The 22,487-nt window shown below is 44.8% G+C and overlaps 1 protein-coding gene across 7 annotated transcripts in view; it reads right to left on the reverse strand.

Annotated features, from left to right (window-relative positions):
* Positions 1 to 22,487, reverse strand: part of ZNF236 (zinc finger protein 236) — a 531,150-nt gene that overhangs the window by 273,431 nt on the left and 235,232 nt on the right. For 6 of the 7 annotated variants that reach the window (XM_063923335.1, XM_063923337.1, XM_063923334.1 and 3 more), the window contains exons 15-18: positions 16,257 to 16,498; positions 3,360 to 3,461; positions 1,379 to 1,503; positions 130 to 233 (exon numbers count right to left, since the gene is read on the reverse strand). In XM_063923335.1, coding sequence (XP_063779405.1) covers positions 130 to 233; positions 1,379 to 1,503; positions 3,360 to 3,461; positions 16,257 to 16,498 — 573 coding nt within the window. The remainder of the gene's footprint in view (positions 1 to 129; positions 234 to 1,378; positions 1,504 to 3,359; positions 3,462 to 16,256; positions 16,499 to 22,487) is intronic. The other variant, XM_063923336.1, reaches the window with a different exon arrangement.

A 22,487-nucleotide genomic window follows, 5' to 3' on the forward strand; every position in this document is an offset into this window, starting at 1 on the left:
ATAAACCTGTAAATGACATTTATACATATTTTCCGCTTATGATTTTCAAGTAAGTACATTAACTTTATATGAGCTTCATTAGGTATATAGCAAAGTTAGTCTTATTTGGCATATATGTTGGTTACTAGCCTGTAGGCACGTCTGCTTTGATCCTCCGTAGACTCTAAAAATTGGGAGCGCTGGGTCTGAAGTTCAATTTCTTCCTGTGCCTCCTCCTGAATTAAACGAGCAGTCTAGCAACAAAGCAATGGAGACCTGGTACTCAATACATTACTTGTTACCTATACATGAGATAACTAAAACAGTGGCGCATGCAAATGCGTGCGCTGTGGAAAATTCCGAGGCTACTGATTAAATGTAGCTACAAAATGAAAATGCTGAAGCATCAATTTATTTGAATTCTGAAGAAGAAATAATGGACTTTGAGGTTAACAAGAAAAACTTTGTCCATATATCAAGAATATGGGCCTGAGTCAGAGGTTTCTGCAGTGCCGATGTTTGCGCAGCTGAGCTATTTTTTTTGTAGTGCGCATGTGTCAACGTCGCATTGCGCATACACAGCAATTGATTAGCAATGGCTGATGCAGTGATGAATTATTTATTAAGTGAGCGACAGGTAGTAAACGTTTGTGGGAGGTAAAGAGGGTGGCTTCAAAAACGCAGGCGTATGTTGTAAAGGCTATAGAGCCTTACTTGTAACGGACACCCTGGGGCATGTGTAACAGGGTCCGAGTTTGCTGGAGGTGCGGGATGCCGGTCGATCTCTGACTTTTTTTTAAAGTGTCAATCATCTACAAGGCAAAACCAACCTGATTTTGCCTTGTAAATAACTGACTCTTTAAAAAAAAACACATCAGAGATCGGTAAGCATCCCGCACCTCCGGCAAACTTGGACCTATTACACGTGCCCCCCTATGTTTGCTCAGAGGTCCAATGGTACGTCTTAGTATGCAAGTGGTGGATCAGAGATGCCGCCAGTGGCATCTCCATACAAATCCCAGCAGCAGCATCATTAGCATATTTTTGAAGATCCGCTGCACGTGAAAATGCAGTTGTGAATGCAACTGCATCCACCACTCAATCAGACCCTATGACCGAAATCAGTATATTATTAAAAATGCTTGCACACAATATTTAACATACAACTGCTGATCTCATTTCCTGTATAGACAGATATGGCACATATAGATTTATTAGTGATACTGTATTGTGAATTGTCGTATCACTATGAATTGCATAATAAAACAGTAAATCATCTCTCTCAGCTGCACAAACATACTATACCATAACTGATGATGTGACAAAGCAGTAAGGAAGTTTGCACTCTAGGAAATTTGGAGAAACTCTCAGTAATATTATATAGAAATGTGGTTGGTACCTCCATAAGTGTTGGCTGCTGGTAGCTTGTTGAAAGATCCTGAGACTCTAGGGTACTGGAATCCTGTAACTGCTGCACAGCTGGGAACGAGGTTTGCTGGTTAAACCCATCAGTTACAGTAAAGCCTAGGAAAAGTATATTACATCATCAACACCAGACACTGAATTAAGGAGTGTTATCACTATACAGGGGTGTATTTAGGTGTCCGAGCGCCCCTGGCAAAGTAAAGGAATGGTGCCCTCCCCCCCCCATATTTGAAATAGGGAAGGCACTGGTGCCAAAAAAAGGGGCGTGGCCACTCAATAGTACCCCAATTCAACTTACACCACAGTAGTGTGCCTTACTCACATTACACAGCACAGTAATGTACATTATTCACGTTATGCTACACAGTAGTACCCCTTATACACATTATGCCACACAGTAGTGCCTATATATATATATATATATATATATATATATATATATATATATATAAGCCGTGCACGCTCCTGGGAAAGTGGGCATGGCCTCACAATTTTATATTATGATATCAAACTATAAATATATAATCACACCCCCTATACATGCACACACACACAATTAGCAGCCTTACACACAATGGCCCTCATTCCGAGTTGTTCGCTCGGTAATTTTCTTCGCATCGCAGCGATTTTCCGCTAATTGCGCATGCGCAAAGTTCGCACTGCGCCAAGTAAATTTGCTAAGAAGTTTGGTATTTTACTCACGGCATTACGAGGTTTTTTCTTCGTTCTGGTGATCGTAGTGTGATTGACAGGAAGTGGGTGTTTCTGGGCGGAAAATGGACGTTTTATGGGTGTGTGTGAAAAAACGCTACCGTTTCTGGGAAAAACGCGGGAGTGGCTGGAGAAACGGGGGAGTGTCTGGGCGAACGCTGGGTGTGTCTGTGATGTCAAACCAGGAACGAAACTGACTGAACTGATCGCAGTGGCAGAGTAAGTATCGAGCTACTCAAACTGCTAAGAAATTTCTATTCGCAATTTAGAGAATCTTTCGTTCGCAATTTTGCTAAGCTAAGATTCACTCTCAGTAGGCGGCGGCTTAGCGTGTGCAAAGCTGCTAAAAGCAGCTTGCGAGCGGACAACTCGGAATGAGGGCCAATACCCGCAGTAGTTCTCATTACACATAATGTCCCCAGTATAGTGTCAGATGCACATAATATCCCCCAGTATAGTGCTAGTTACACATAATGACCCCAGTAGTGCAGTGCCAGATACACATAATGCCTCAGAGTATATTGCCAGATACACATATGCCCCCACAGTGCCAGATACAAATATGCCCCCACAGTGCTAGATAGACATGCCCCCACCGAGCCAGACACTCGTATGCCCCCTCAGTGCCGGACACTCAAATGCCCCCACAGTTCCAGACAATCAAATGCCCCCACAGTTGCGGACACTCAAATGCCCCCACAGTGCCAGATACACGTATGCCCCCACAGTGCCAGATACACGTATGCCCCCACAGTGCCAGAGACATGTATGCCCCCACAGCGCCAGAGACACACATGCCATGTTGATTTTACTATTAAAGGCAGCACTTTTAGGTTGATTCACTTTTAGAGGCAACAGCTATCCCCCCACCCCCGTGTAATTCCTCAACAGTAGGGATGCCCATTAATGATCAAAGAATGCAGCAGCAGCCACTGCAATTGGCGCCAGGGTCCAGCACCGCACCACAATACAGACAAACTCTACATAAACTACACCCCCCTCGCAGCCACTGCTGCATACCGTGATCATTACTGGGCATCCCTGCTGGTGAGGAACTACACGTGGTCGGGGGCATAGCCGCTGCCTCTAAAAGTGAATCTACCTACTGCCCGCGGGTGGCACCTCTGGACAGCGCCCCTCCTTGGCTGGCGCCCCTGGCGAGTGCCATCCTGGCCAATAGGAAGATACACCCCTGTCACTATACATAAAACAACAAAAACAGTTATTGGTGAAAAGCTGCCTACCTTGTGGAAGACCCTGCTGATCAAATGGTTGGGGTGGCAAGATCTGGGGCTCATACTGGCCAATGTTCTCTTGTAGCGTATGTTGGGACGTCACATATCTATCTAAAAAAATGCATAAACAATATTTAAGGAAAGCAATAAAAACAAAAGTCAATATAAAACTGATGGGTTTACTGATATTTTTGTAAGCATCAAACTTAAAATTGAAAACCATATACTCTTTGGTATAAGGTTTTGATTTATTTTTGAAAAAAAAATAAAAAGAATAACTAAATCACTGCTCGATATTTTTCTGAGTTCTCTTCATTTAACCACTTGCCTGGCATGGTGGCATCAGATGCGCCTATACCAGCAGGTGTTTTATCTTGAAAAATAGGATTTTAAATACCTACCGGTAAATCCTTTTCTTGTAGTCCATAAGGGATATTGGGGACAGAATTAGTACGATGGAGTATAGACGGGTCCAAAGGAGCTAGTGCACTTTAAATTTCTTTAACTGGATGTGCTGGCTCCTCCCCTCTATGCCCCCTCCCACAGGCAGTTATAGGTAAAACAGTGCTGAAGGAGAAAGGACATACTTGAGAGAAGGAAACATGATAACAAGAAGTGTGGTGAGATTTATACACCAGCACACCATAACATAACCTGGCAAGCAACAGCTGGCAACAGATAGACAGCAACAGCTGAACAGGAAACACATAACAGATAACCTGCAGAAGTCACCGCACAGAGGCGGGCACCCAATATCCCTTATGGACTATGAGAAAAGGATTTAGCGGTAGGTATTTAAAATCCTATTTTCTCTAGCATCCACAAGGGATAAGATGTCCCAAAGCTTCCAGAGCGGGTGGGAATGTGCAGAGACTGCTGTAGCACGGCCTGCCCAAACTGGGTATCCTCTTTGGCCAGGGTATCAAATTTGTAGAATTTCACAAAAGTGTTCTTCCCTGACCAGGTAGCCACTCGGCATAGTTGCAAGGCAGAGACTCCACAGGCATCCGCCCAGGAAGAGCCCACTGACCTTGTAGAGTGGGCCTTCAGAGACTGAGGAACAGGTAAGGCTGCCGACACATAGGCCTGTTGGATAGTAAGCCTAATCCAACGAGCAATGGTCTGCTTTGAAAGAGGACAACCCTTTTTCTGCGCATCATAAAGCACGGACAAGGAATCTGTGTTCCTGACCCGAGCTGTGAGCCTGCCCTAGATCTTCAAAGTACACACAACATCCAAAGACTCCGGAGGAGCCAAAGCGTCAGAACAGGACTGAACCACAATAGGTTGATTCAAGTGAAATGCGGAGACAACCTTTGGCAGGAACTGCTGTCTAGTCCGGAGCGCCACTCTGTCCTCTTAAAAGACCAAGTATGGACCTTTACACGCGTCTAGGAGAAGCCAGGGCCAATAACATCAGTGTCTTCCATGTGAGGTACTTGTCTTCTACCGTCATCAGAGGCTCAAACCAGGAGAACTGTAGAAATTTCAACACTACATCCAAAGCTCAGAGTGCCATAGGCGGCACAAAGGGAGGTTGTATGTGGAGTACGAATTTTAAAGAGAAAGAAGTCAATCAACTTGAATAGCAGCACTCTTCCCCTTCAGAAAGAGATTCAATTCTTCTTTAATGAGAAAAACAACAACATGTTCTATACTTTATTATTAAAATTGAGGTTACGATACCCATATGTGATGTAAATGTATTTGATATTACCACATATGATGTATTATGTCCTTTTAAAGAAGGATATACAAGTGAAATATAAAATCGATAGAGACAGAAATGTGTAAGAAAGAAAAATATATATATATTTTTTTTTTACGTGAATAAATTTTATTAAAAGAAAATGCTTGTGTGCTGTCTTTATTCTGTAATTTTAATGAACACCTATGATGGAAAAGGTAGTAAGATAATCACTCAAGACTATCACTGACAATTATTGCCAGTGATGTCTAAGAATAGCTACAATGTAAAAATTCTTGCAACACTACTAACACTTTCTTTTGCAAAGAATCATAGGCCCTCATTCCGAGTTGTTCGCTCGCAAGCGGATTTTAGCAGATTTGCTCATGCTAAGCCGCCGCCTACTGGGAGTGAATCTTAGCATCTTAAAAATGCGAACGATGTATTCGCAATATTGCGATTACACACCTCGTAGCAGTTTCTGAGTAGCTCCAGACTTACTCGGCATCTGCGATCAGTTCAGTGCTTGTCGTTCCTGGTTTGACGTCACAAACACACCCAGCGTTCGCCCAGACACTCCTCCGTTTCTCCGGCCACTCCTGCGTTTTTTCCGGAAACGGTAGCGTTTTTTCCAACACGCCCATAAAACGGCCTGTTTCCGCCCAGTAACACCCATTTCCTGTCAATCACATTACGATCGCCAGAACGATGAAAAAGCCGTGAGTAAAAATCCTAACTGCATAGCAAATTTACTTGGCGCAGTCGCAGTGCGGACATTGCGCATGGGCATTAAGCGGAAAATCGCTGCGATGCGAAGATTTTTACCGAGCGAACAACTCGGAATGACCTCCATAGTGTAACATTTGTTGCTGAGGGGTAAAAAAATTCCCAGCAAAGATGGAAAGAGTAATAAGATAATCACTCAGGACTGCCACTGACTGTTATTGCCAGTGATGTCTATGAAAAGCTATGTATGTGGAGTACGCCTTGTAAGAAGGTCTGAACTTCTGGCAACACAGCCAATTTCTTCTGAAAGAAAACTGAGAGAGCTAAAATCTGGCCTTAACGGAACAAAGAATTAAGCCTTTATCCACACCAGCCTGCAGGAAACATAGGAAACGTCCAAAGTGAAACTCCGCAGGTGGATACGTGCGCTCCTTGCCCCAAGAGACATATCTCCTCCAGATATGATGATAGTGTTTTGACGTCACAGGTTTTCTGGCTTGCACCATAGTGGCAAATACCTTTTTGGAAAGCCCTTTGTGAGCTAGGATGTTCCGCTCAACTTCCATGCCGTCAAACGAAGCCGCCGTAAGTCCGGATAGATGAACTGCCCTTGCTGAAGAAGATCCTTTCTTAGCGGCAGAGGTCAATGGTCTTCTATGGACATGTCCAGAAGAGTTGCGTACCACGCCCATCGGGGCCAATCCGGCGCAATCAGGATTGCTTGTACTCTGTGATGTCTGATGCACTGGAGCACCCTTGAGATCAACAGAATCGGAGGAAATGGGTAGACCAGCCGGTAAGGCCAAGGCGACCTCAGTGCGTTCACTGCACTCGCCTGAGGGTCTCTGGTTCGCGAGCAGTAGCAGCGAAGCTTCTTGTTAAGGCTAGATGCCATCATGTAGATCTGCTGGTATCCCCAACTGTCAACAATCTGTTGAAACACCTGAGGATGCAATCCCCACTCCACCGGGTGGAGGTCGTGGTGACTCAGGATGTCCGCTTCCCAGTTGTCTACTACTGGAATGAAAATTGCGGACAGCGCTCTTGCATTTCTTTCCATCCAGAGAAGTATTTTTGACACTTCTTGCATGCAGGCCCAGCTTTTTGTCTCTCCCTGTCGGTTGATGTATGCCACAGCCGTGGCGTTGTCCGACTGAACCTGGATCGCCTGATCCCTGAGTAGAGGGGAGGCCTGAATCAGAGTATTGTAGATAGCCCGAAGTTCCAGAATGTTGATCGGAAGAAGGGCCTCTTGGGCAGACCACCTGCCCTGGAACTGCGCCCCCTGGGTGACAGCTCCCCATCCTCTCAGGCTCGCATCCATCGTGAGGAGGATCCAATCCTGAATCACGAAACGTCAACCTTCCAGCCGGTTGGAAGACTGTAACCACCACAGGAGTGAAATCCTGGCATGGAGTGACAGCTGAATCATTCGGTGCATCTGAAGATGTGAACCGGACCACTTCTTCTGGATGTCCAATTGGAAGGGTCTGGCATGGAACCTGCTGAACTGTATCGCCTCGTACGAGGCCACCATTTTCCCCAACAATTTTATGCAAAGTTGAATGGAAACCCGAGCAGGTTGGAGAACCATGCGAACCATCTCTTTAAGTGTTCTCACCTTGTCCTCTGGAAGGAACACTCTCTGAGCTACAGTATCCAGGATCATACCCAGAAACAGGAGCCTTTGAGACGGTTCCAGTTGAGACTTCTGTAAATTGAGGATCCACCCGTAGTGAGACAGAAGTTGGATAGTGCGATCTATATGGAGGAGTAGGCGCTCCCTGGAACTTGCTGTTATCAGGAGAACGTCCAGGTAAGGGACAATGTTGACCCCCTGGACTCTGAGCTGGAACATCATAGTAGCGTAGTGGCGTAACACGCATATTTTCCAAAACTAGCAAGCCCGATTTGAAAAATCGTTGTGGAGAAGCACCGTCGAACTCCAGCTTGTAGCCCTGAGAGATAAGGTCCGTTACCCAGACATCTTGACAGGAACCATCCCAGATGTGGCTGTAGTGATGTATCCAAGCTCTCACCACAAGATCCCTTCAGGGTGGGTGGGCACAGTCATGCAGAAGTCTTTGTGGAAGCTGAACTGGTGCTCTGTTCCTGAGAGCCGGCAATGGCTGGTTTCTTAGGCTTACCTCTGGAGCCTCTAGCTGCATTGGAGGCACACCTGGCCCTAGATCGAAATCTGGAGGACCGAAATGACTGAGTAGACAGTCCCGGGTAGGTACGCTTAGCAGGCGAAATGTGGATTTCCCAGCAATAGCCTTTGAGATCCATGCGTCCAATTCCCCTCCGAAGAGCCATTCACCTGTGAAGGGATGAGATTCCACATTACGCTTGGAATCGCGTGTCTGCAATCCACTGAAGCAACCATATGGCTCTGCGTGCAGACACAGCCATAGCAGTGGTTCTAGCATTTATATTGCCATTCTCCTTAAGGGAGTCACAGAGGACTCTTGCCGTGTCCTGAATATGTTTTAGGAAAGTTACAGTAGTAACCAAGGTCATATCACCTGAAAGACCCTCCTGAATCTGAGTAGCCCATGTATGAATGGCATGTGTCATCCAGCAACCAGAAATGACCGGCCTTTGAGCTACACCTGCAGCAGTGTAGATAGATTTTAGTGTGGTCTCTATTTTCCTATCCCCCAGGTCCTTTACCGTAAAAGAGCCCGGAGCAGGGAGCACCGCCTTTTTAGAAAGGCGAGAGATAGAGACTTCTACAGCTGGAGAGTCTTCCCAGAATTTCCTGAATTCAGGGGCAAATGGGAAGGTATTTAAAAACAGTTTGGATACCTGATATTTTTTATCTGGATTTTTCCAGGCTAATTTAAATAAATCATCCAATTCTTTGGAATCAGGAAAAGTGACTGCCAGTTTGTCTTGTGGGAGGAAAAATAACTGCTGATTAGCAGCGTCCTCCAGGGGGAGCTTTAACACATCCCGTATAGCCAATATGAGGGGTTCTATACCCTGTGTAGGGGTGGAATCCCCATTAATGGGGTCCCCATCATCCCCATCCACCTGTACATCATCATCAGAATCTGATAGGATTGCAGGTAAAGCACATTTTTGTGCACCTATAGCAGACAGCGGGGGATGGGAAGCATCAGCCTTGGCAGTTAGGCTAGCCACTGCTTGTTGCAGTTCTTGTGTTTTATTGGCATTGACAGTGAGCTGAGATGACATATCCGACATCATAGTTTTTATAGCCCCCAGCCAGGAAGGCTCTGGACTCTCCCCCATGTTGTTATCAGCATTTTGTGATGACTAACTACACTGCTCACATGAAATGGAGCCTCATGATCTAGGGGAGTCCTCATGCAACAGCAAATAATTCCCAAATTCTACAACTATCACTTCAATGCTAAATATGAATATTCCCTGCTTATGGAATATACACCACTCATTTAACTAATGCGAGCACTCCACCCACTGGGTATACCTACTTGTGTTTGCTCCGTTTCCCATGCCATGCTTTGCATACTTGTTGGTACTGCCTACTTTGACAGGCTCAACCTGCAAACACTGTGACTCCAATTACCATTTTGCGGTAAAAATATGTCACCTACCATGGATGTTTGTATGTCTATTTTTGTGTTGGACCCACATACTTGAGGTCACATTCAGAATTTTTTCCACGGCCACTAAGTTCCCAATCCATCCCTGCTTGCTAAAAAAGGTCAGTCTATTTCATATTACCATATTAGTGTCACTGGGCCTGATGCGGAGTTGTAAGTAAATCGGGAGTATGTTACTCTAAAGTAGGTTGCTCAGAAAATAAACGTTATGGTAAGAACTTACTGTTGATAACGGTATTTCTCCTAAGTTCACAGGTTCCACAGGATAACATTGGGATATGATGAAGCGATAGCGGGGTTGCACCAATTGGTCAAAGCTTTTCGGTCTCTCAGCATGCAACAAGCCAGTCCATATATCCCCGCCTCCTGGCTCCGGCAAATCAGTTGTATTCCCAAAGCTCAAGGCAGGAGCATCATAGATAGCCCTAATCAGGCGAGAAGAACACACATGCACACCCTTCTGTACAAGAAGGAAGAGGTTAATGAGTAAAAGGATCCTCAAATCAGGTGCATCAGGGTGGGATCCCTTTGGAACCTGTAGACTTAGGAGAAATACTGTTATCAAAGGTAAGTTCTTACATTAACGTATATTTCTCCGGCAGGGTCCACAGGTTATCCACAGGAAAACATTAGGATTTCCCAAAGCAATTTAGTGGTGGGGACGCTCCTGATTGGACAGGAGAATCCTTCGCCCGAATTCAGCATCGTGAGAGGCAAAGGTATCCATGGCATAATGTCTAATGAATGTGTTAATGGAAGACCATGTGGCTGCCTTACATATCTGTTCAGCTGAAGCACCACGTTGTGCTGCCAAAGATGGACCTACCTTACAAGTAGAGTGAGCAAAGACATTAGCCAGAACAGGGAGATCAGCTTGAGAATATGCTTCTGAAATCGTCATCCGAAGCCACCTTGCCAGTGTCTGCTTATCAGCATGCCACCCTCTCTTGTGAAATCAGTAGAGAATGAAGAGAGAATCTGTCTTTCTGATGGCACTGGTATAATCCACGTAGATACTTAAATCACGGGCCACGTCCAGCAATGCATCTCCCACAGAGGCCCGGTACATGGAAAGCTGGGACTACAATTTCTTTGCTAAGGTGGAATTTAGACACCACAATAGGAAGATACTCAGATCTAGTTCTGAGAACTGCTTTATCTGGATAAAAAATCAGAAATGGGGAACGACAGGACAATGCCCCTAAATCTGACACTCTTCTAGCAGTAGAAAGAGAACTTTAGCTGTCAACCATTTAAAATCCACTTTATTAAGTGGTTCAAATGAGGCAACTTGAAGGGCCTTTAGGACTAAATTTAAGGTCCAAGGCACTGTAGGAGGAACAAAAGGAGGCTGAATGGACAGCATTCCCTGGAAAAAAGTACACACATCCTGTAAGATGGCAATTTTCTTTTGGAACCATACAGTCAATGCTGACACTTGCACTCTCAAGGAAGCCACCTTCAAACCTTTATCCATTCCTGCCTGAAGGAATGCCAAGTCCCTGGAAACTCTGAAAGACTTGGGGTCCATTTTCCGTTCATTATACAAATGAATATAGGTTTGCCATATTCGGTGCTAATGCGAGCTGAGGAAGGTTTCCATGCTCTGAGCACTGTTTGAATTACCTGTTGTGATAATCCTGTTGACTTCAGGATAGAGGTTTCAAGAGCAAGGACGTCAAAGACCGTCGATCCAGATGTCTGTGATAACAAGGACCCTGCATCAGTAAATCTGGATGTTGAGGGAGCAGGAGTGGAGCATCCATCGACATTCCCTGCAGATCTGTGTACCAATGCCTTCTGAGCCAAGCCGGAGCTATTAGTAGCACGTCACCCTTTCCTTGCTTTATCTTTCTCACCACCCTGGGTAATAGGGTGATTGGTGGAAACACATAAGCCAGATGAAAGTCCCATCTCACCGACAGGGCATCCACAAAGATCGCTGTGGGATCCTTTGTTCTTGACCCGTATGCAAGAACTTTGTTGTTCTGACGGGACGCCATGGGATCTATCTCTGGAAACCCCCACTTGTCTACTAGAGCCTGGAAGACCTCCGGTATAGAGCCCATTCGCTTGCCTGAATGGCGTGTCGACTGAGAAAATCCGCTTCCCAGTTTAGGACTCCCGGAACGAACACTGCGGATGCGGCTGGATGATGAAGTTCGGCCCACTTTAGTATGTGCCTTACCTCCTTCATCGCTTTTCAGCTGAGAGTTCCTCCCTGATGGTTGAGGTACACTACTGCCATCGCATTGTTCGAGCGGATCTGAACTGGTTTTCCCTGAAGAATATCCTTTGCCTGAATTAGTGCAATGTATATGGCTCAAAGTTCATATATATTTATTGACAGGCAACTTTCTTCCTTGGTCCATTGCCCCTGGAAACACAACCTTACCGACACTGCTCCCCAGCCCTGGAGACTGGCATCTATTGTCAGAATTTCCCAATCTGATATCCAAAAGGGTCTCCCCTTGTCCAGATGGCATGTCTGTAGCCACCAGGCTAATGACCTTCTTACTTCTACCGTAAGAACCATAGTGTGCATTTTTATCGTCTGATGCAACCCATTCCATTTGGCAAGAATCAGATGCTGCAGAGGCCTCGAGTGGAACTGTGCATACCCCACCATGTCGAATGTTGACACCATCAATTCCATCACATGCATTGCTGCGTGAATGGATACCTTTTGACTGTGTAGCAAGTCTTGAATCCTTGAATAAACCTTGCATATCTTGTTCAGAGGTAAAATTACTCTCTGAAGACTTGAATCCAGTACAGCCCCCAAGTGAGTAATCCACTGTGACGGAACCAGATATGATTTTGCCCAATTTATGAGCCACCCGTGCCTTTGCAGACACGTTATTGTCTGTTGCAGATGACCTAGGAGCAATTCCTGCGACTGTGCCAGGATTAAAAGATCATCAAGGTATGGAAAAATTCTTATCCCCTGCTGGCAGAGATAAGATGTTATTACCACCATAATCTTGGTAAATACTCTGCGGGCTGTGGCTAATCCAAAAGGTAGGTCCTGGAACTGAAAATGCTGTTGGAGGATAGCGAACCTGAGCTAACACTGATGGGACAGTGCCATAGGAACATGTAGGTAAGCATCCTGTATATCCAGGGATACCATATAATCCTCTGGCTCCATGGCCAAAATGATGGAACTTTGAGATTGAGAAATGTACGTAATGACCCATTTGGTTTCTGAACTAGAAACAGGTTGGAGTAAAAACTCTGTCCTCGTTGTGCAGGAGAAACTGGAATGACTACTCCTGACTGAAGCAATTCCTGAACTGCCTCTTTCAAAGCCTTGGCCTTCGTCTCTACCCAAGACGGGCTGGTACAAAAAAACCTGAGGAGGGTGCTTCTTGAAGGCAAAAACATAACCTAGAGATACCGCTACCTGCACCTAGGCATCTGTTGTAGACTGCTGCCAGATCTGTGTAAACTGAAGAAGTCGGCCCCCCACCCTGGGATCCCCCAGGTGGAGGCCCGCACCAGACTGATGGCTTAATATCTGTTTTACCAACCGGTCCTCTGGTAGCCCAATGCTTTTTAGTCTTACCAGACTTGTTGTATTGGGACTGCCTGCCATCACTCTTTCCTTTAGCTTTTCCTTGAGACCGAAAGGGACGAAAAGCCATAACTTTAGGTTTGAAATTGTATGTGGAAGGAAACTTTGCCTTCTTGGACTCTGCTTCTTTAGCAAGAAAAAAAACATCTCCAGAAAAAGGCAAAGATTCCAAAACCTTCTTAGATTCTGAATCAGCTTTCCACGTACGTAGCCAAACTGCTCTGCGAGCAGCTATTGTTGAAGCTGATGCCCTGGAGGCAATAGTACCCATATCCAATACTGCTTCTTCCAAGAACATTGCAGCCTGTTTTATATGTGCTATATGGGATTCTTGCTTTCTAGATGCTATTGAAAAATCTGCCTTTGCCATCCAAGCTGAAGCCATGGCTGGCCTTATGACTGCCTCAGACAGGGAAAAAATGGTTTTTAAGAAACCATCCACTCTCCTATCCGTGACATCATTTAATGATGTTGAAGGCAAAGGTAATGTAGATTTTTGCACTAATCGAATCACATGCGTATCTACTTTAGGAGCCACCTCCCTTTTTAAATAATCCCCAGCTGGAAGAGGATAATTCGAATTCCATTTCTTAGGAATTCTAAACTCCTTATTGGGCGTAGCCCAAGCCTCTTCCATGATTTCCGTCAGCTAATCTGACCCTGGAAACTCAGTCTTAACTGTTTTGGGACGTTTAAACACAGGTGCCTTGGTTTTTAACACAGGCTCTGTTGATTCCTCTAAGGATAGAATGTCTTTCATTGCTTTAATTAACTCCGCTATATCCACTGAGCTGAGACCTTCCTCCTCCTCTTTGTAAGCCGAAGTAGAATTTATTGAGTTTTCATCCTCTGATGAATCCTCATCTGAAACATGTGTAGCCTGTGAGGATGAAGATTTACTTACCACTAGTTTATCAGCCTGTTTCTTTTGAGAAGCTGCTTGAAGTGATAAACCGCAGGCGGGAAGCTGCATGTAAGGGTTAATCGTGTAACCTATCCCTGGTACAGGAGTTGGAGGAATTATCCGTTCAGCTATACTGGATAATGTCTGTGCAAACACAGGCCAAGGTGGATCAACCTGCACCTGAATCTGCCTTGTATTTTTCAAGAGACCCTGGTGAAAGCTAAAACAATTTGCACACAAACCATCCTGAACCAGATCCTGAGAGGTTAACACAGCTTTGCAAGACAAACATGATATGAGTGTTGGTGTTGCTGTGAGTGTATCTTCCTCACCTCTGCCGCTCTGAGACATGATAAATAATCAACACGTACACAGTGTACTACACAATATGTGACTGTAATCACTTTCAGATTTTTAAAGTGACATACAATCCGACCCTACCCATGCACCAGCATTGGGAACCGGAATAGAAAAAAAAACGGACAGAATATATAGTAAAGTCAGCAATCACACTAGCAGTCAGTCACATGTTATACCTTAGTATAATAAGTAATATGAGCACATCATCAACTACAACTACATTTCAAGTATGTAGGAGAACATATTACTGAATCATGTTTAAACAGATCTACCGTATTCGCATAGCGAAAGAAACAACAGTAATAGTATATAGACTCATATGCAATAAACACTTATCTAACTAATTGTACTCAAAAAGGTAGATAGAGACTTAGTGCTGTATTACCCATACTCAGTAGAGTGGGATACAGGGAGACTCACCTTGCTTCCAGGACCGATCAATACGTTTGCGAACGTTGAGTGGATCCAGACGCTACTAGTGCACACTGCCGCTCCATGAACCTATAGTAGACACAGACGCTCAGTGAACACAGACGCACCAGTCACACAGCCGCCTATGCTGCGACTGGGTCCCCTTCGTGTACAGCGTCTGAAAAGGAAGCGGGAAAATAGTTCATGGCGGGAGACTCGGAGGAAACTGGTCATGAACCGGGGGAAGGGACGACCAGGAGAGCGCCTGACTCCCCATACTATTCCTGGAGCCTATGATCCCTAAGGCCTAGCGCTGGTGCACCCAAGGTGGCAGCCACGTCAGTGACTCTTTGGTAGTCTCCTCCCAAAACAGTGCGGCTGTGTCCGTATTCCCCTGCTAAGCGGAACCGATGTCTTACCTTCTCCCCGTGCTCCGGCCACAGCCTGGTAACGTCTGCTGGACCTGCTAGTATATCCGACACAGACGCCCATCGAAACAGCACTGTACTCATGGGTAAGCATTGTCGCGACCCAGCGGAGAGTTGTTTGAGGGACCCTTTCTAAGGTACGTAAAAGACGCTTTTTAGAAAGCTCAATCAAGAAAAAAATAGTAAGACTATAAAAATAAAAATAAGAAAGCTTAGGGCTGCTAAAAACCAGCAGCCCTCTGACAATGGTCCGGCTCCTGCCGCACCAAACAAAAAACTGATTTGCCTGTGCCAGGAGGCAGGGATATATGGACGGGACCGCTGCATGCTGGGAGGCCGAAAAGCTTTGACCGATTGGTGCAAATCCGCTGTCGCTTCATCATATACCAATGTTATCCTGTGGATAACCTGTGGACCCTGCCGGAGAATCTCTGTATTTTCGCTGATATAGAGAGTTGTATGCATATTGCTATACACCCCCCCACCCCATGTGTACGCCTGGTGTGCTACTAGTCATCATCATCAGTATGCACTACCCCCTGTTTATACTTATTCTATTGTAAACATAGATGAGATGAAGAGGCATTAAACTGTGTATTGTAGGCGCCCAGTTCCAGAGCATGCACAGTGTGAAAACATCCAACATATGTTCCACTATGCTGAAACTGGAGTGATTTTGTAGCTTGGTTTTAGAATACAGACAATCAGACTGTTGCTTATGGTGTACTATTATGATACAATATAATGTACAAGACCCTTCTTTTTAGTCACAAAGTTATGTTTAACCTGATGCATTTATAAAAATAATATTTAATGCATTTTTTGCATGTAATTTGCATCTTTACATGCAGAAGAAAATAAAAAAAACTACATGTCATTTTCTGGCATATATGTAGTTGAAAATTGATTTTTACACTGGGCTCTATAGACTCAATGTTAAATGAAACAAGAATAATTTAAAAAAAAGACAAACTACAGTAAGCAGCATTTTAAAAATGCATAGGCCCTTAGTGAAAGAGAACCCCATGGAAAGTTTTTCATTGTAAATAAGAATTTAACTTACTGCCAATTTTCCCATCTTTCTGAGGTAAGTACCTCATTCCTGGCACCTTGGAAGGTCTAGCGTATAGGTTTTCTGACTGACCCATGGATTATATATAATTTAGGCTACCACTGATAACATACAATTTATACTACTTCTGAGTGTGTTAAGGGTTTACCTTCATCAGTTTCTAGGGGTTGATCAGCGAGTGTCTGCTCCAGTACAGTTGAGACTGTTCCCATATCTGGCTGTGGGCTCAGCTGTAATATAGCTTCTTCCTGTGCGGCTACAGTGTTTGACTGATGAAGACCAGCCCCTTCTATTTCTACCTGTATCTGATTAGACACATGGATTTGATCTACAGGGTTTTCTTCTGGAGGTATGGGTTGGTGTTGCTGGAGCTGGTGTGCAACCTCATACCTAGAACAAAAGAAGACTATCAGTAAGGCCATATACCATGACAATATGAGAAGCAACACTATTTTTAGCAATGTATGCTATTACATTTCGACATGTTGCAAACAATTTGTTGTATACGCACAATTTTAACAGTTCAAAATGCAAAAGGGAGAAACGCAACATTTTTGAGCTAATTTCACAATTTGAGCTTGTTACACTTTTTGCATAATAGTAAAAAAAAACATAATAGTAACAAGTAACAAGACATACAAGTAAGTACATGATCCCTCCATGCTCTGTGCCAGACTGAGTCCAGCATACCAAAGACAACTGGTCAATGTAAATAAACTGAACTCACAATACGGGGGGAATTCATTTAGGTGTGGGATTTGCTGCATGGGAAAAAGTTATGAGTTTCACGCCCAGAGCTATTCAATTATTCAGCATGTTCCCTGCGCGGTAAACCATGGGTTGCTGGAATCTAGTCTGCATTTTAAACACAGATTTTTTTTCCCCCTCGCAGCTCCTGAGACTGCAAGAAAAAACACAGTCTGGGGCTTAGCACGATGGGTTCCCACAGTTCATTGAATCTGGCAGTGGGGTGAACTCTGCACCTAATTGAATCTCCTTTAGAAGTGAAAATTCTGAAATAAATAGTGACAGGGATTTCTGACCCAAAAGATTGTCAACTGGGAGCTACATATTGTGTTTGGCATTTATTCAAATGTCATAATTTTAGTGAAGTACTACACCCAGTTCTTCCTCCAATTTTCTACTCTACAATTATCTGAAAATCATCCCTGGTCTAGCATTTCATGAAAGAAGAAAATGAAGTGGAAAACTATTTGTAGTCATACTGCCAGTGACATGACATTTTAATGGAAATGCTCACTTCCTAAAGAAAGATGTCCTATTACAGTCTAAATTGTTTTAATTATAATTGATAACAGCACTTTGTATGGCTTCAAGTTCCATCTTCATCTAAACAAATGTCAACATTTAACATATAGAGAATCTTTTTCACATGTTCAAAAGAAATAAACACAGCTGTTTACATTACTGAACTATTGTTCTTTCTGACAAGCTGGGTTTGCCTTCTCATCAACATGTTAAATTATTTGGGGAGACAAGTACGGGAAATTAGATAATTGTTCCACAGAGCAACAAGAAGTAAAAAAAAAAAAAAATAATGACATAAAAACAAAGATCCTAATAACCTACAAACATTCTGTGCCCGGCACAAGTAGGTTAGAAACAATTGTGGCCCTGCCTGCATTTAGTAATTACAGAAACTGTTATAAACACAACAGCAACGAGAGCCTAACAACTAATACTTTTATATCAGGAAAAAGTTAAAAGGAAATGTAAGGGAAGGCACAAATGTAAGGCACAAGCAGTAAACATATACATGTTTATTTTAAATATAATCAGAAAGGCATTTTTAGATTAAGCATATAATGGGATTTTAATACCTACCGGTAAATCCTTTTCTCTTCGTCCGTAGAGGATGCTGGGGTCACCACTAGAACCATGGGGTATAGACGGGATCCGCAGGAGACATGGGCACTTTAAGACTTTCAAAGGGTGTGAACTGGCTCCTCCCTCTATGCTCCTCCTCCAGACTCCAGTTATAGTAACTGTGCCCAGGGTAACGGACATTTCAAGCATGCCGCACAATGTGGCATTCAACAGAACACAAGCCAACGACATGAACAATTTTAGCAACAGGCTGACTATAAACGTAACACAACATGTGTGTAACCACAACTTTTAACTGCAGATACAGTATGTACTGGGACGGGTGCCCAGCATCCTCTACGGACTAAGAGAAAAGGATTTACCGGTAGGTATTAAAATCCCATTTTCTCATACGTCCTAGAGGATGCTGGGGTCACCATTAGAACCATGGGGTTATACCACAGCTCTAGAATGGGCGGGAGAATGCGGATGACTCTGCAGCACCGATTGACCAAACTTGAGGTCATCATCGGCCAGGGTATCAAACGTGTAAAACTTTACAAAAGTGTATGAACCCGACCAAGTAGCTGCTCGGCAAAGTTGCAATGCAGAGACCCCCCGGGCAGCCGCCCAGGACGAGCCCACCTTTCTAGTAGAAAGGGCCTTCACCGATTTCGGTAACGGCAATCCAGCCGTGGAATGAGCATGCTGAATCGTATTACAGATCCAGCGTACAATGGTCTGCTTGGAAGCAGGACACCCAATCTTGTTGGGAGCATACAGGACAAACAGAGCCTCCGTTTTCCTAACCTGAGCCGTTCTGGCGACATAAATTTTAAAAGCTCTGACCACATCCAGAGACTTTGACTCAATTAAGGCGTCAGTAGCCACTGGCACCACAATAGGTTGGTTCATGTGGAAAGATGAAACCACCTTCGTCAGAAATTGCTGACGAGTCCTCAACTCTGCTCTATCTTCATGGAAGATCAAATAAGGGCTCTTGTGAGACAAGGCCGCTAACTCAGACACCCGCCTTGTGGATGCCAAGGCCAACAGAATGTCCACTTTCCAAGTGAGGAATTTCAACCCCACCTTCTGTAAAGGTTCAAACCAATGTGATTGAAGGAACTGCAACACCACGTTAAGATCCCATGGTGCCACTGGGGGCACTAATGGAGGTTGGATGTGCAACACACCTTTCACAAAAGTCTGAACTTCTGGAAGGGAGGCCAATTGTTTTTTTAAAGAAAACCGATAAGGTTGAAATCTGTACCTTAATTGAGCCCAATTTTAGGCCCGCATCCACCTCTGCTTGTAGAAAACGGAGAAAACACCCTAGCTGAAATTCTTCCGTAGGAGCCTTCTTGGATTCACACCAAGAAACATATTTTCTCAAAATACGGTGGTAATGTTTAGACGTTACTCCTTTCCTGGCCTGAATAAGTGTGGGAATGACTTCACTGGGAATACCCTTTCGGGCTAGGATTTGGCGTTCAACCGCCATGCCGTGAAACGTAGCAGCGGTAAGTCTTGATACACGCACGGCCCCTGCTGTAACAGGTCCTCGCATAGAGGAAGAGGCAAGGGATCTCCTATGAGTAATTCCTGAAAATCTGGATATCAAGCCCTCCTTGGCCAATCTGGGACAATGAGGATCGCTTGTATCTTTGTTCTTCTTATGATCTTTAGAACTTTTGGAATGAGAGGAAGTGGAGGGAATACATACACCGACTGAAACACCCATGGCGTCACCAGTGCATCCACTGCTATTGTTTGAGGGTCCCTCGACCTGGAACAATATCTCTGAAGCTTCTTGTTGAGACGAGATGCCATCATGTCTATTTGAGGAATTCCCCAATGACTTGTCACTTCTGTGAAGACCTCTTGATGGAGGCCCCACTCTCCTGGATGGAGATCATGTCTGCTGAGGAAGTCTGCTTCCCAGTTGTCCACTCCTGGAATGAAGATCGCTGACAGAGTGCTTGTATGCTTTTCCGCCCAGCGGAGAACCTTTGTGGCTTCTGCCATTGCCGCTCTGCTTTTTGTTCCGCCCTGGCGGTTTATGTACGCTACTGCTGTTACATTGTCCGACTGGATCAGTAAGGGCAGATTGCGAAGAAGATGTTCTGCTTGTAGAAGGCCGTTGTAAATGGCCCTTAACTCCAGAACGTTTATGTGGAGACAAGTTTCCTGGCTTGACCATCTTCCTTGGAAGTTTTCCCCCTGTGTGACTGCACCCCAGCCTCGGAGACTTGCATCCGTGGTTACTAGGATCCAGTCCTGGATCCCGAACCTGCGCCCCACTAGGAGGTGAGAGCTGTGCAGTCACCACAGGAGTGAGATTCTGGTCTTGGAAGAAAGGATTATCCTTCGATGCATGTGCAGGTGGGATCCGGACCATTTGTCCAACAGGTCCCACTGAAACACTCTGGCATGGAATCTGCCAAACTGAATGGCCTTGTAGGCTGCAACCATCTTCCCCAGCAACCGAGTGCATTGATGGATTGACACTCTAGCTGGTGTCAGAATTTGTTTGATCAGACTCTGAAGTTCCAGAGCCTTTTCCACTGGAAGAAAAACTCACTGTAGTTCTGTGTCCAGTATCATTCCCAAAAACGACAACCGTGTCGTCGGAATCAACTGTGATTTTGGCAAGTTAAGGAGCCAACCATGTTGTTGAAGAACTGTCAGGGAGAGTGCAATGTTTTGCACCAACTGGTCCCTGGATCTCGCCTTTATCAGGAGATCGTCCAAGTACGGGATAATCATGACTCATTGCTTGCGAAGGAGAACCATCATTTCCGCTATCACTTTGGTGAAAATCCTCGGAGCCGTGGCCAGACCAAACGGCAACGTCTGAAATTGGTAAAGACAATCCTGAATTGCAAACCTCAGGTAAGCCTGATGCGCAGGATAAATGGGAACGTGTAAGTAGGCATCCTTTATGTTCACCGACACCATAAAATCCCCTTCCTCCAGACTGGAGATCACTGCTTGGAGAGACTCCATCTTGAATTTGAATTTTTTTAGGTAGAAATTGAGGGATTTCAGGTTTAGGATCGGTCTGACCGAGCCATCCGGCTTCGGGACCACGAACAGGCTTGAATAAAAGACTTCTCCCTGTTGTGACGGGGGAACCATGACAATGACCTAATTTTGACACAACTTTTGTATTGCGTCGCATACTACATCCCTGTACGGAAGAGAAGCTGGTAAGGCAGATTTGAAAAATCGGCGAGGGGGAACATCTTGAAACTCCAGTTTGTACCCTTGGGATACTATTTGTAAAACCCATGGGTCCAGGTCCGAACGAAACCAGAACTGACTGAAGAGTTTGAGACGTGCCCCCACCGGTGTGGACTCCCGCAGAGGAGCCCCAGCGTCATGCGGTGGAGTTGGCAGAAGCCGGGGAGGACTTCTGCTCCTGGGAACCCGACAAGGCTGGTGATCTTTTACCTCTTCCCCTTCCTTTAGTAGCAAGGAAAGAAGGACCTCGCCCCTTTTCTGTATTTATTGGGCAGAAAGGACTGCATTTGATAGTGATGTGTTTTCTTTTGTTGTGGAGGAACATAAGGCAAAAAGGATGACTTACCCGCGGTAGCCGTAGATACCAAATCAGCGAGGCGGTCACCAAACAAGGCACCACCTTTATATGGTAGAGATTCCATATTTTTCTTGGAGTCAGCATCAGCATTCCATTGGTGAATCCACAATGCTGAGACTGCCATGGCATTGGCTTTTGATCCCAAAAGGCCAATATCTCTTGAAGTTTCCTTTAGGTACGCTGCAGCGTCCTTGATATAACCCAGCGTCAAGAGGATGCTATCCCTATCTAGGGTATCTATATCAGATGACAAGTTATCTGCCCACTTTTCGATAGCACTACTCACCCACGCAGATGCAATGACAGGTCTGAGTAGCGTATCTGTGGTCGCATAAATGGATTTTAACGTAGTTTCTTGCTTATGATCCGCAGGGTCCTTAAGGGCTGCCGTGCCAGGTGACGGGAGAGCCACCTTTTTAGACAAACGTGATAGGGCCTTGTGTACAATGGGGGGTGACTCCCACTTTTCCCTATCCTCAGAGGGAAACGGATAAGCCACCGGAATTTTCCCCTTTTGGGAATCTGAAACATTCTGTCAGGGCTTTCCCAGACTTTTTCAAATAGAGTGTTCAGTTCATGAGAGAGAGGAAACGTTATCTCAGGTTTCTGTTCCTTATACATACAGACCCTTTTATCAGGAACAGCAGGGTCCTCAGTGATCTGTAATACATCTTTAACCGCCACAATCATGTACTGAATGCTCTTTGCCAATTTTGGATCTAATCTGGAATCACTATAGTGGACACTGGAATCAATGTCCGTGTCGGTACCAGTGTCTGCCAACTGGGCAAAAGTACGTTTTTGTGACCCCGAGGGGTCCTGGACATGTAATAACACATCCTCCACAGATTTCTTACATGCCTGGGTCTGAGACTCAGACTTATCTAATCTCTTACTAATAAGAGCCACATTAGCATTCAAAACATTCAAAACATTTACCCAATCAGG

The sequence above is a fragment of the Pseudophryne corroboree genome, chromosome 5 (assembly GCF_028390025.1).
Source record: "Pseudophryne corroboree isolate aPseCor3 chromosome 5, aPseCor3.hap2, whole genome shotgun sequence".
Lineage (NCBI taxonomy): Eukaryota > Metazoa > Chordata > Amphibia > Anura > Myobatrachidae > Pseudophryne > Pseudophryne corroboree.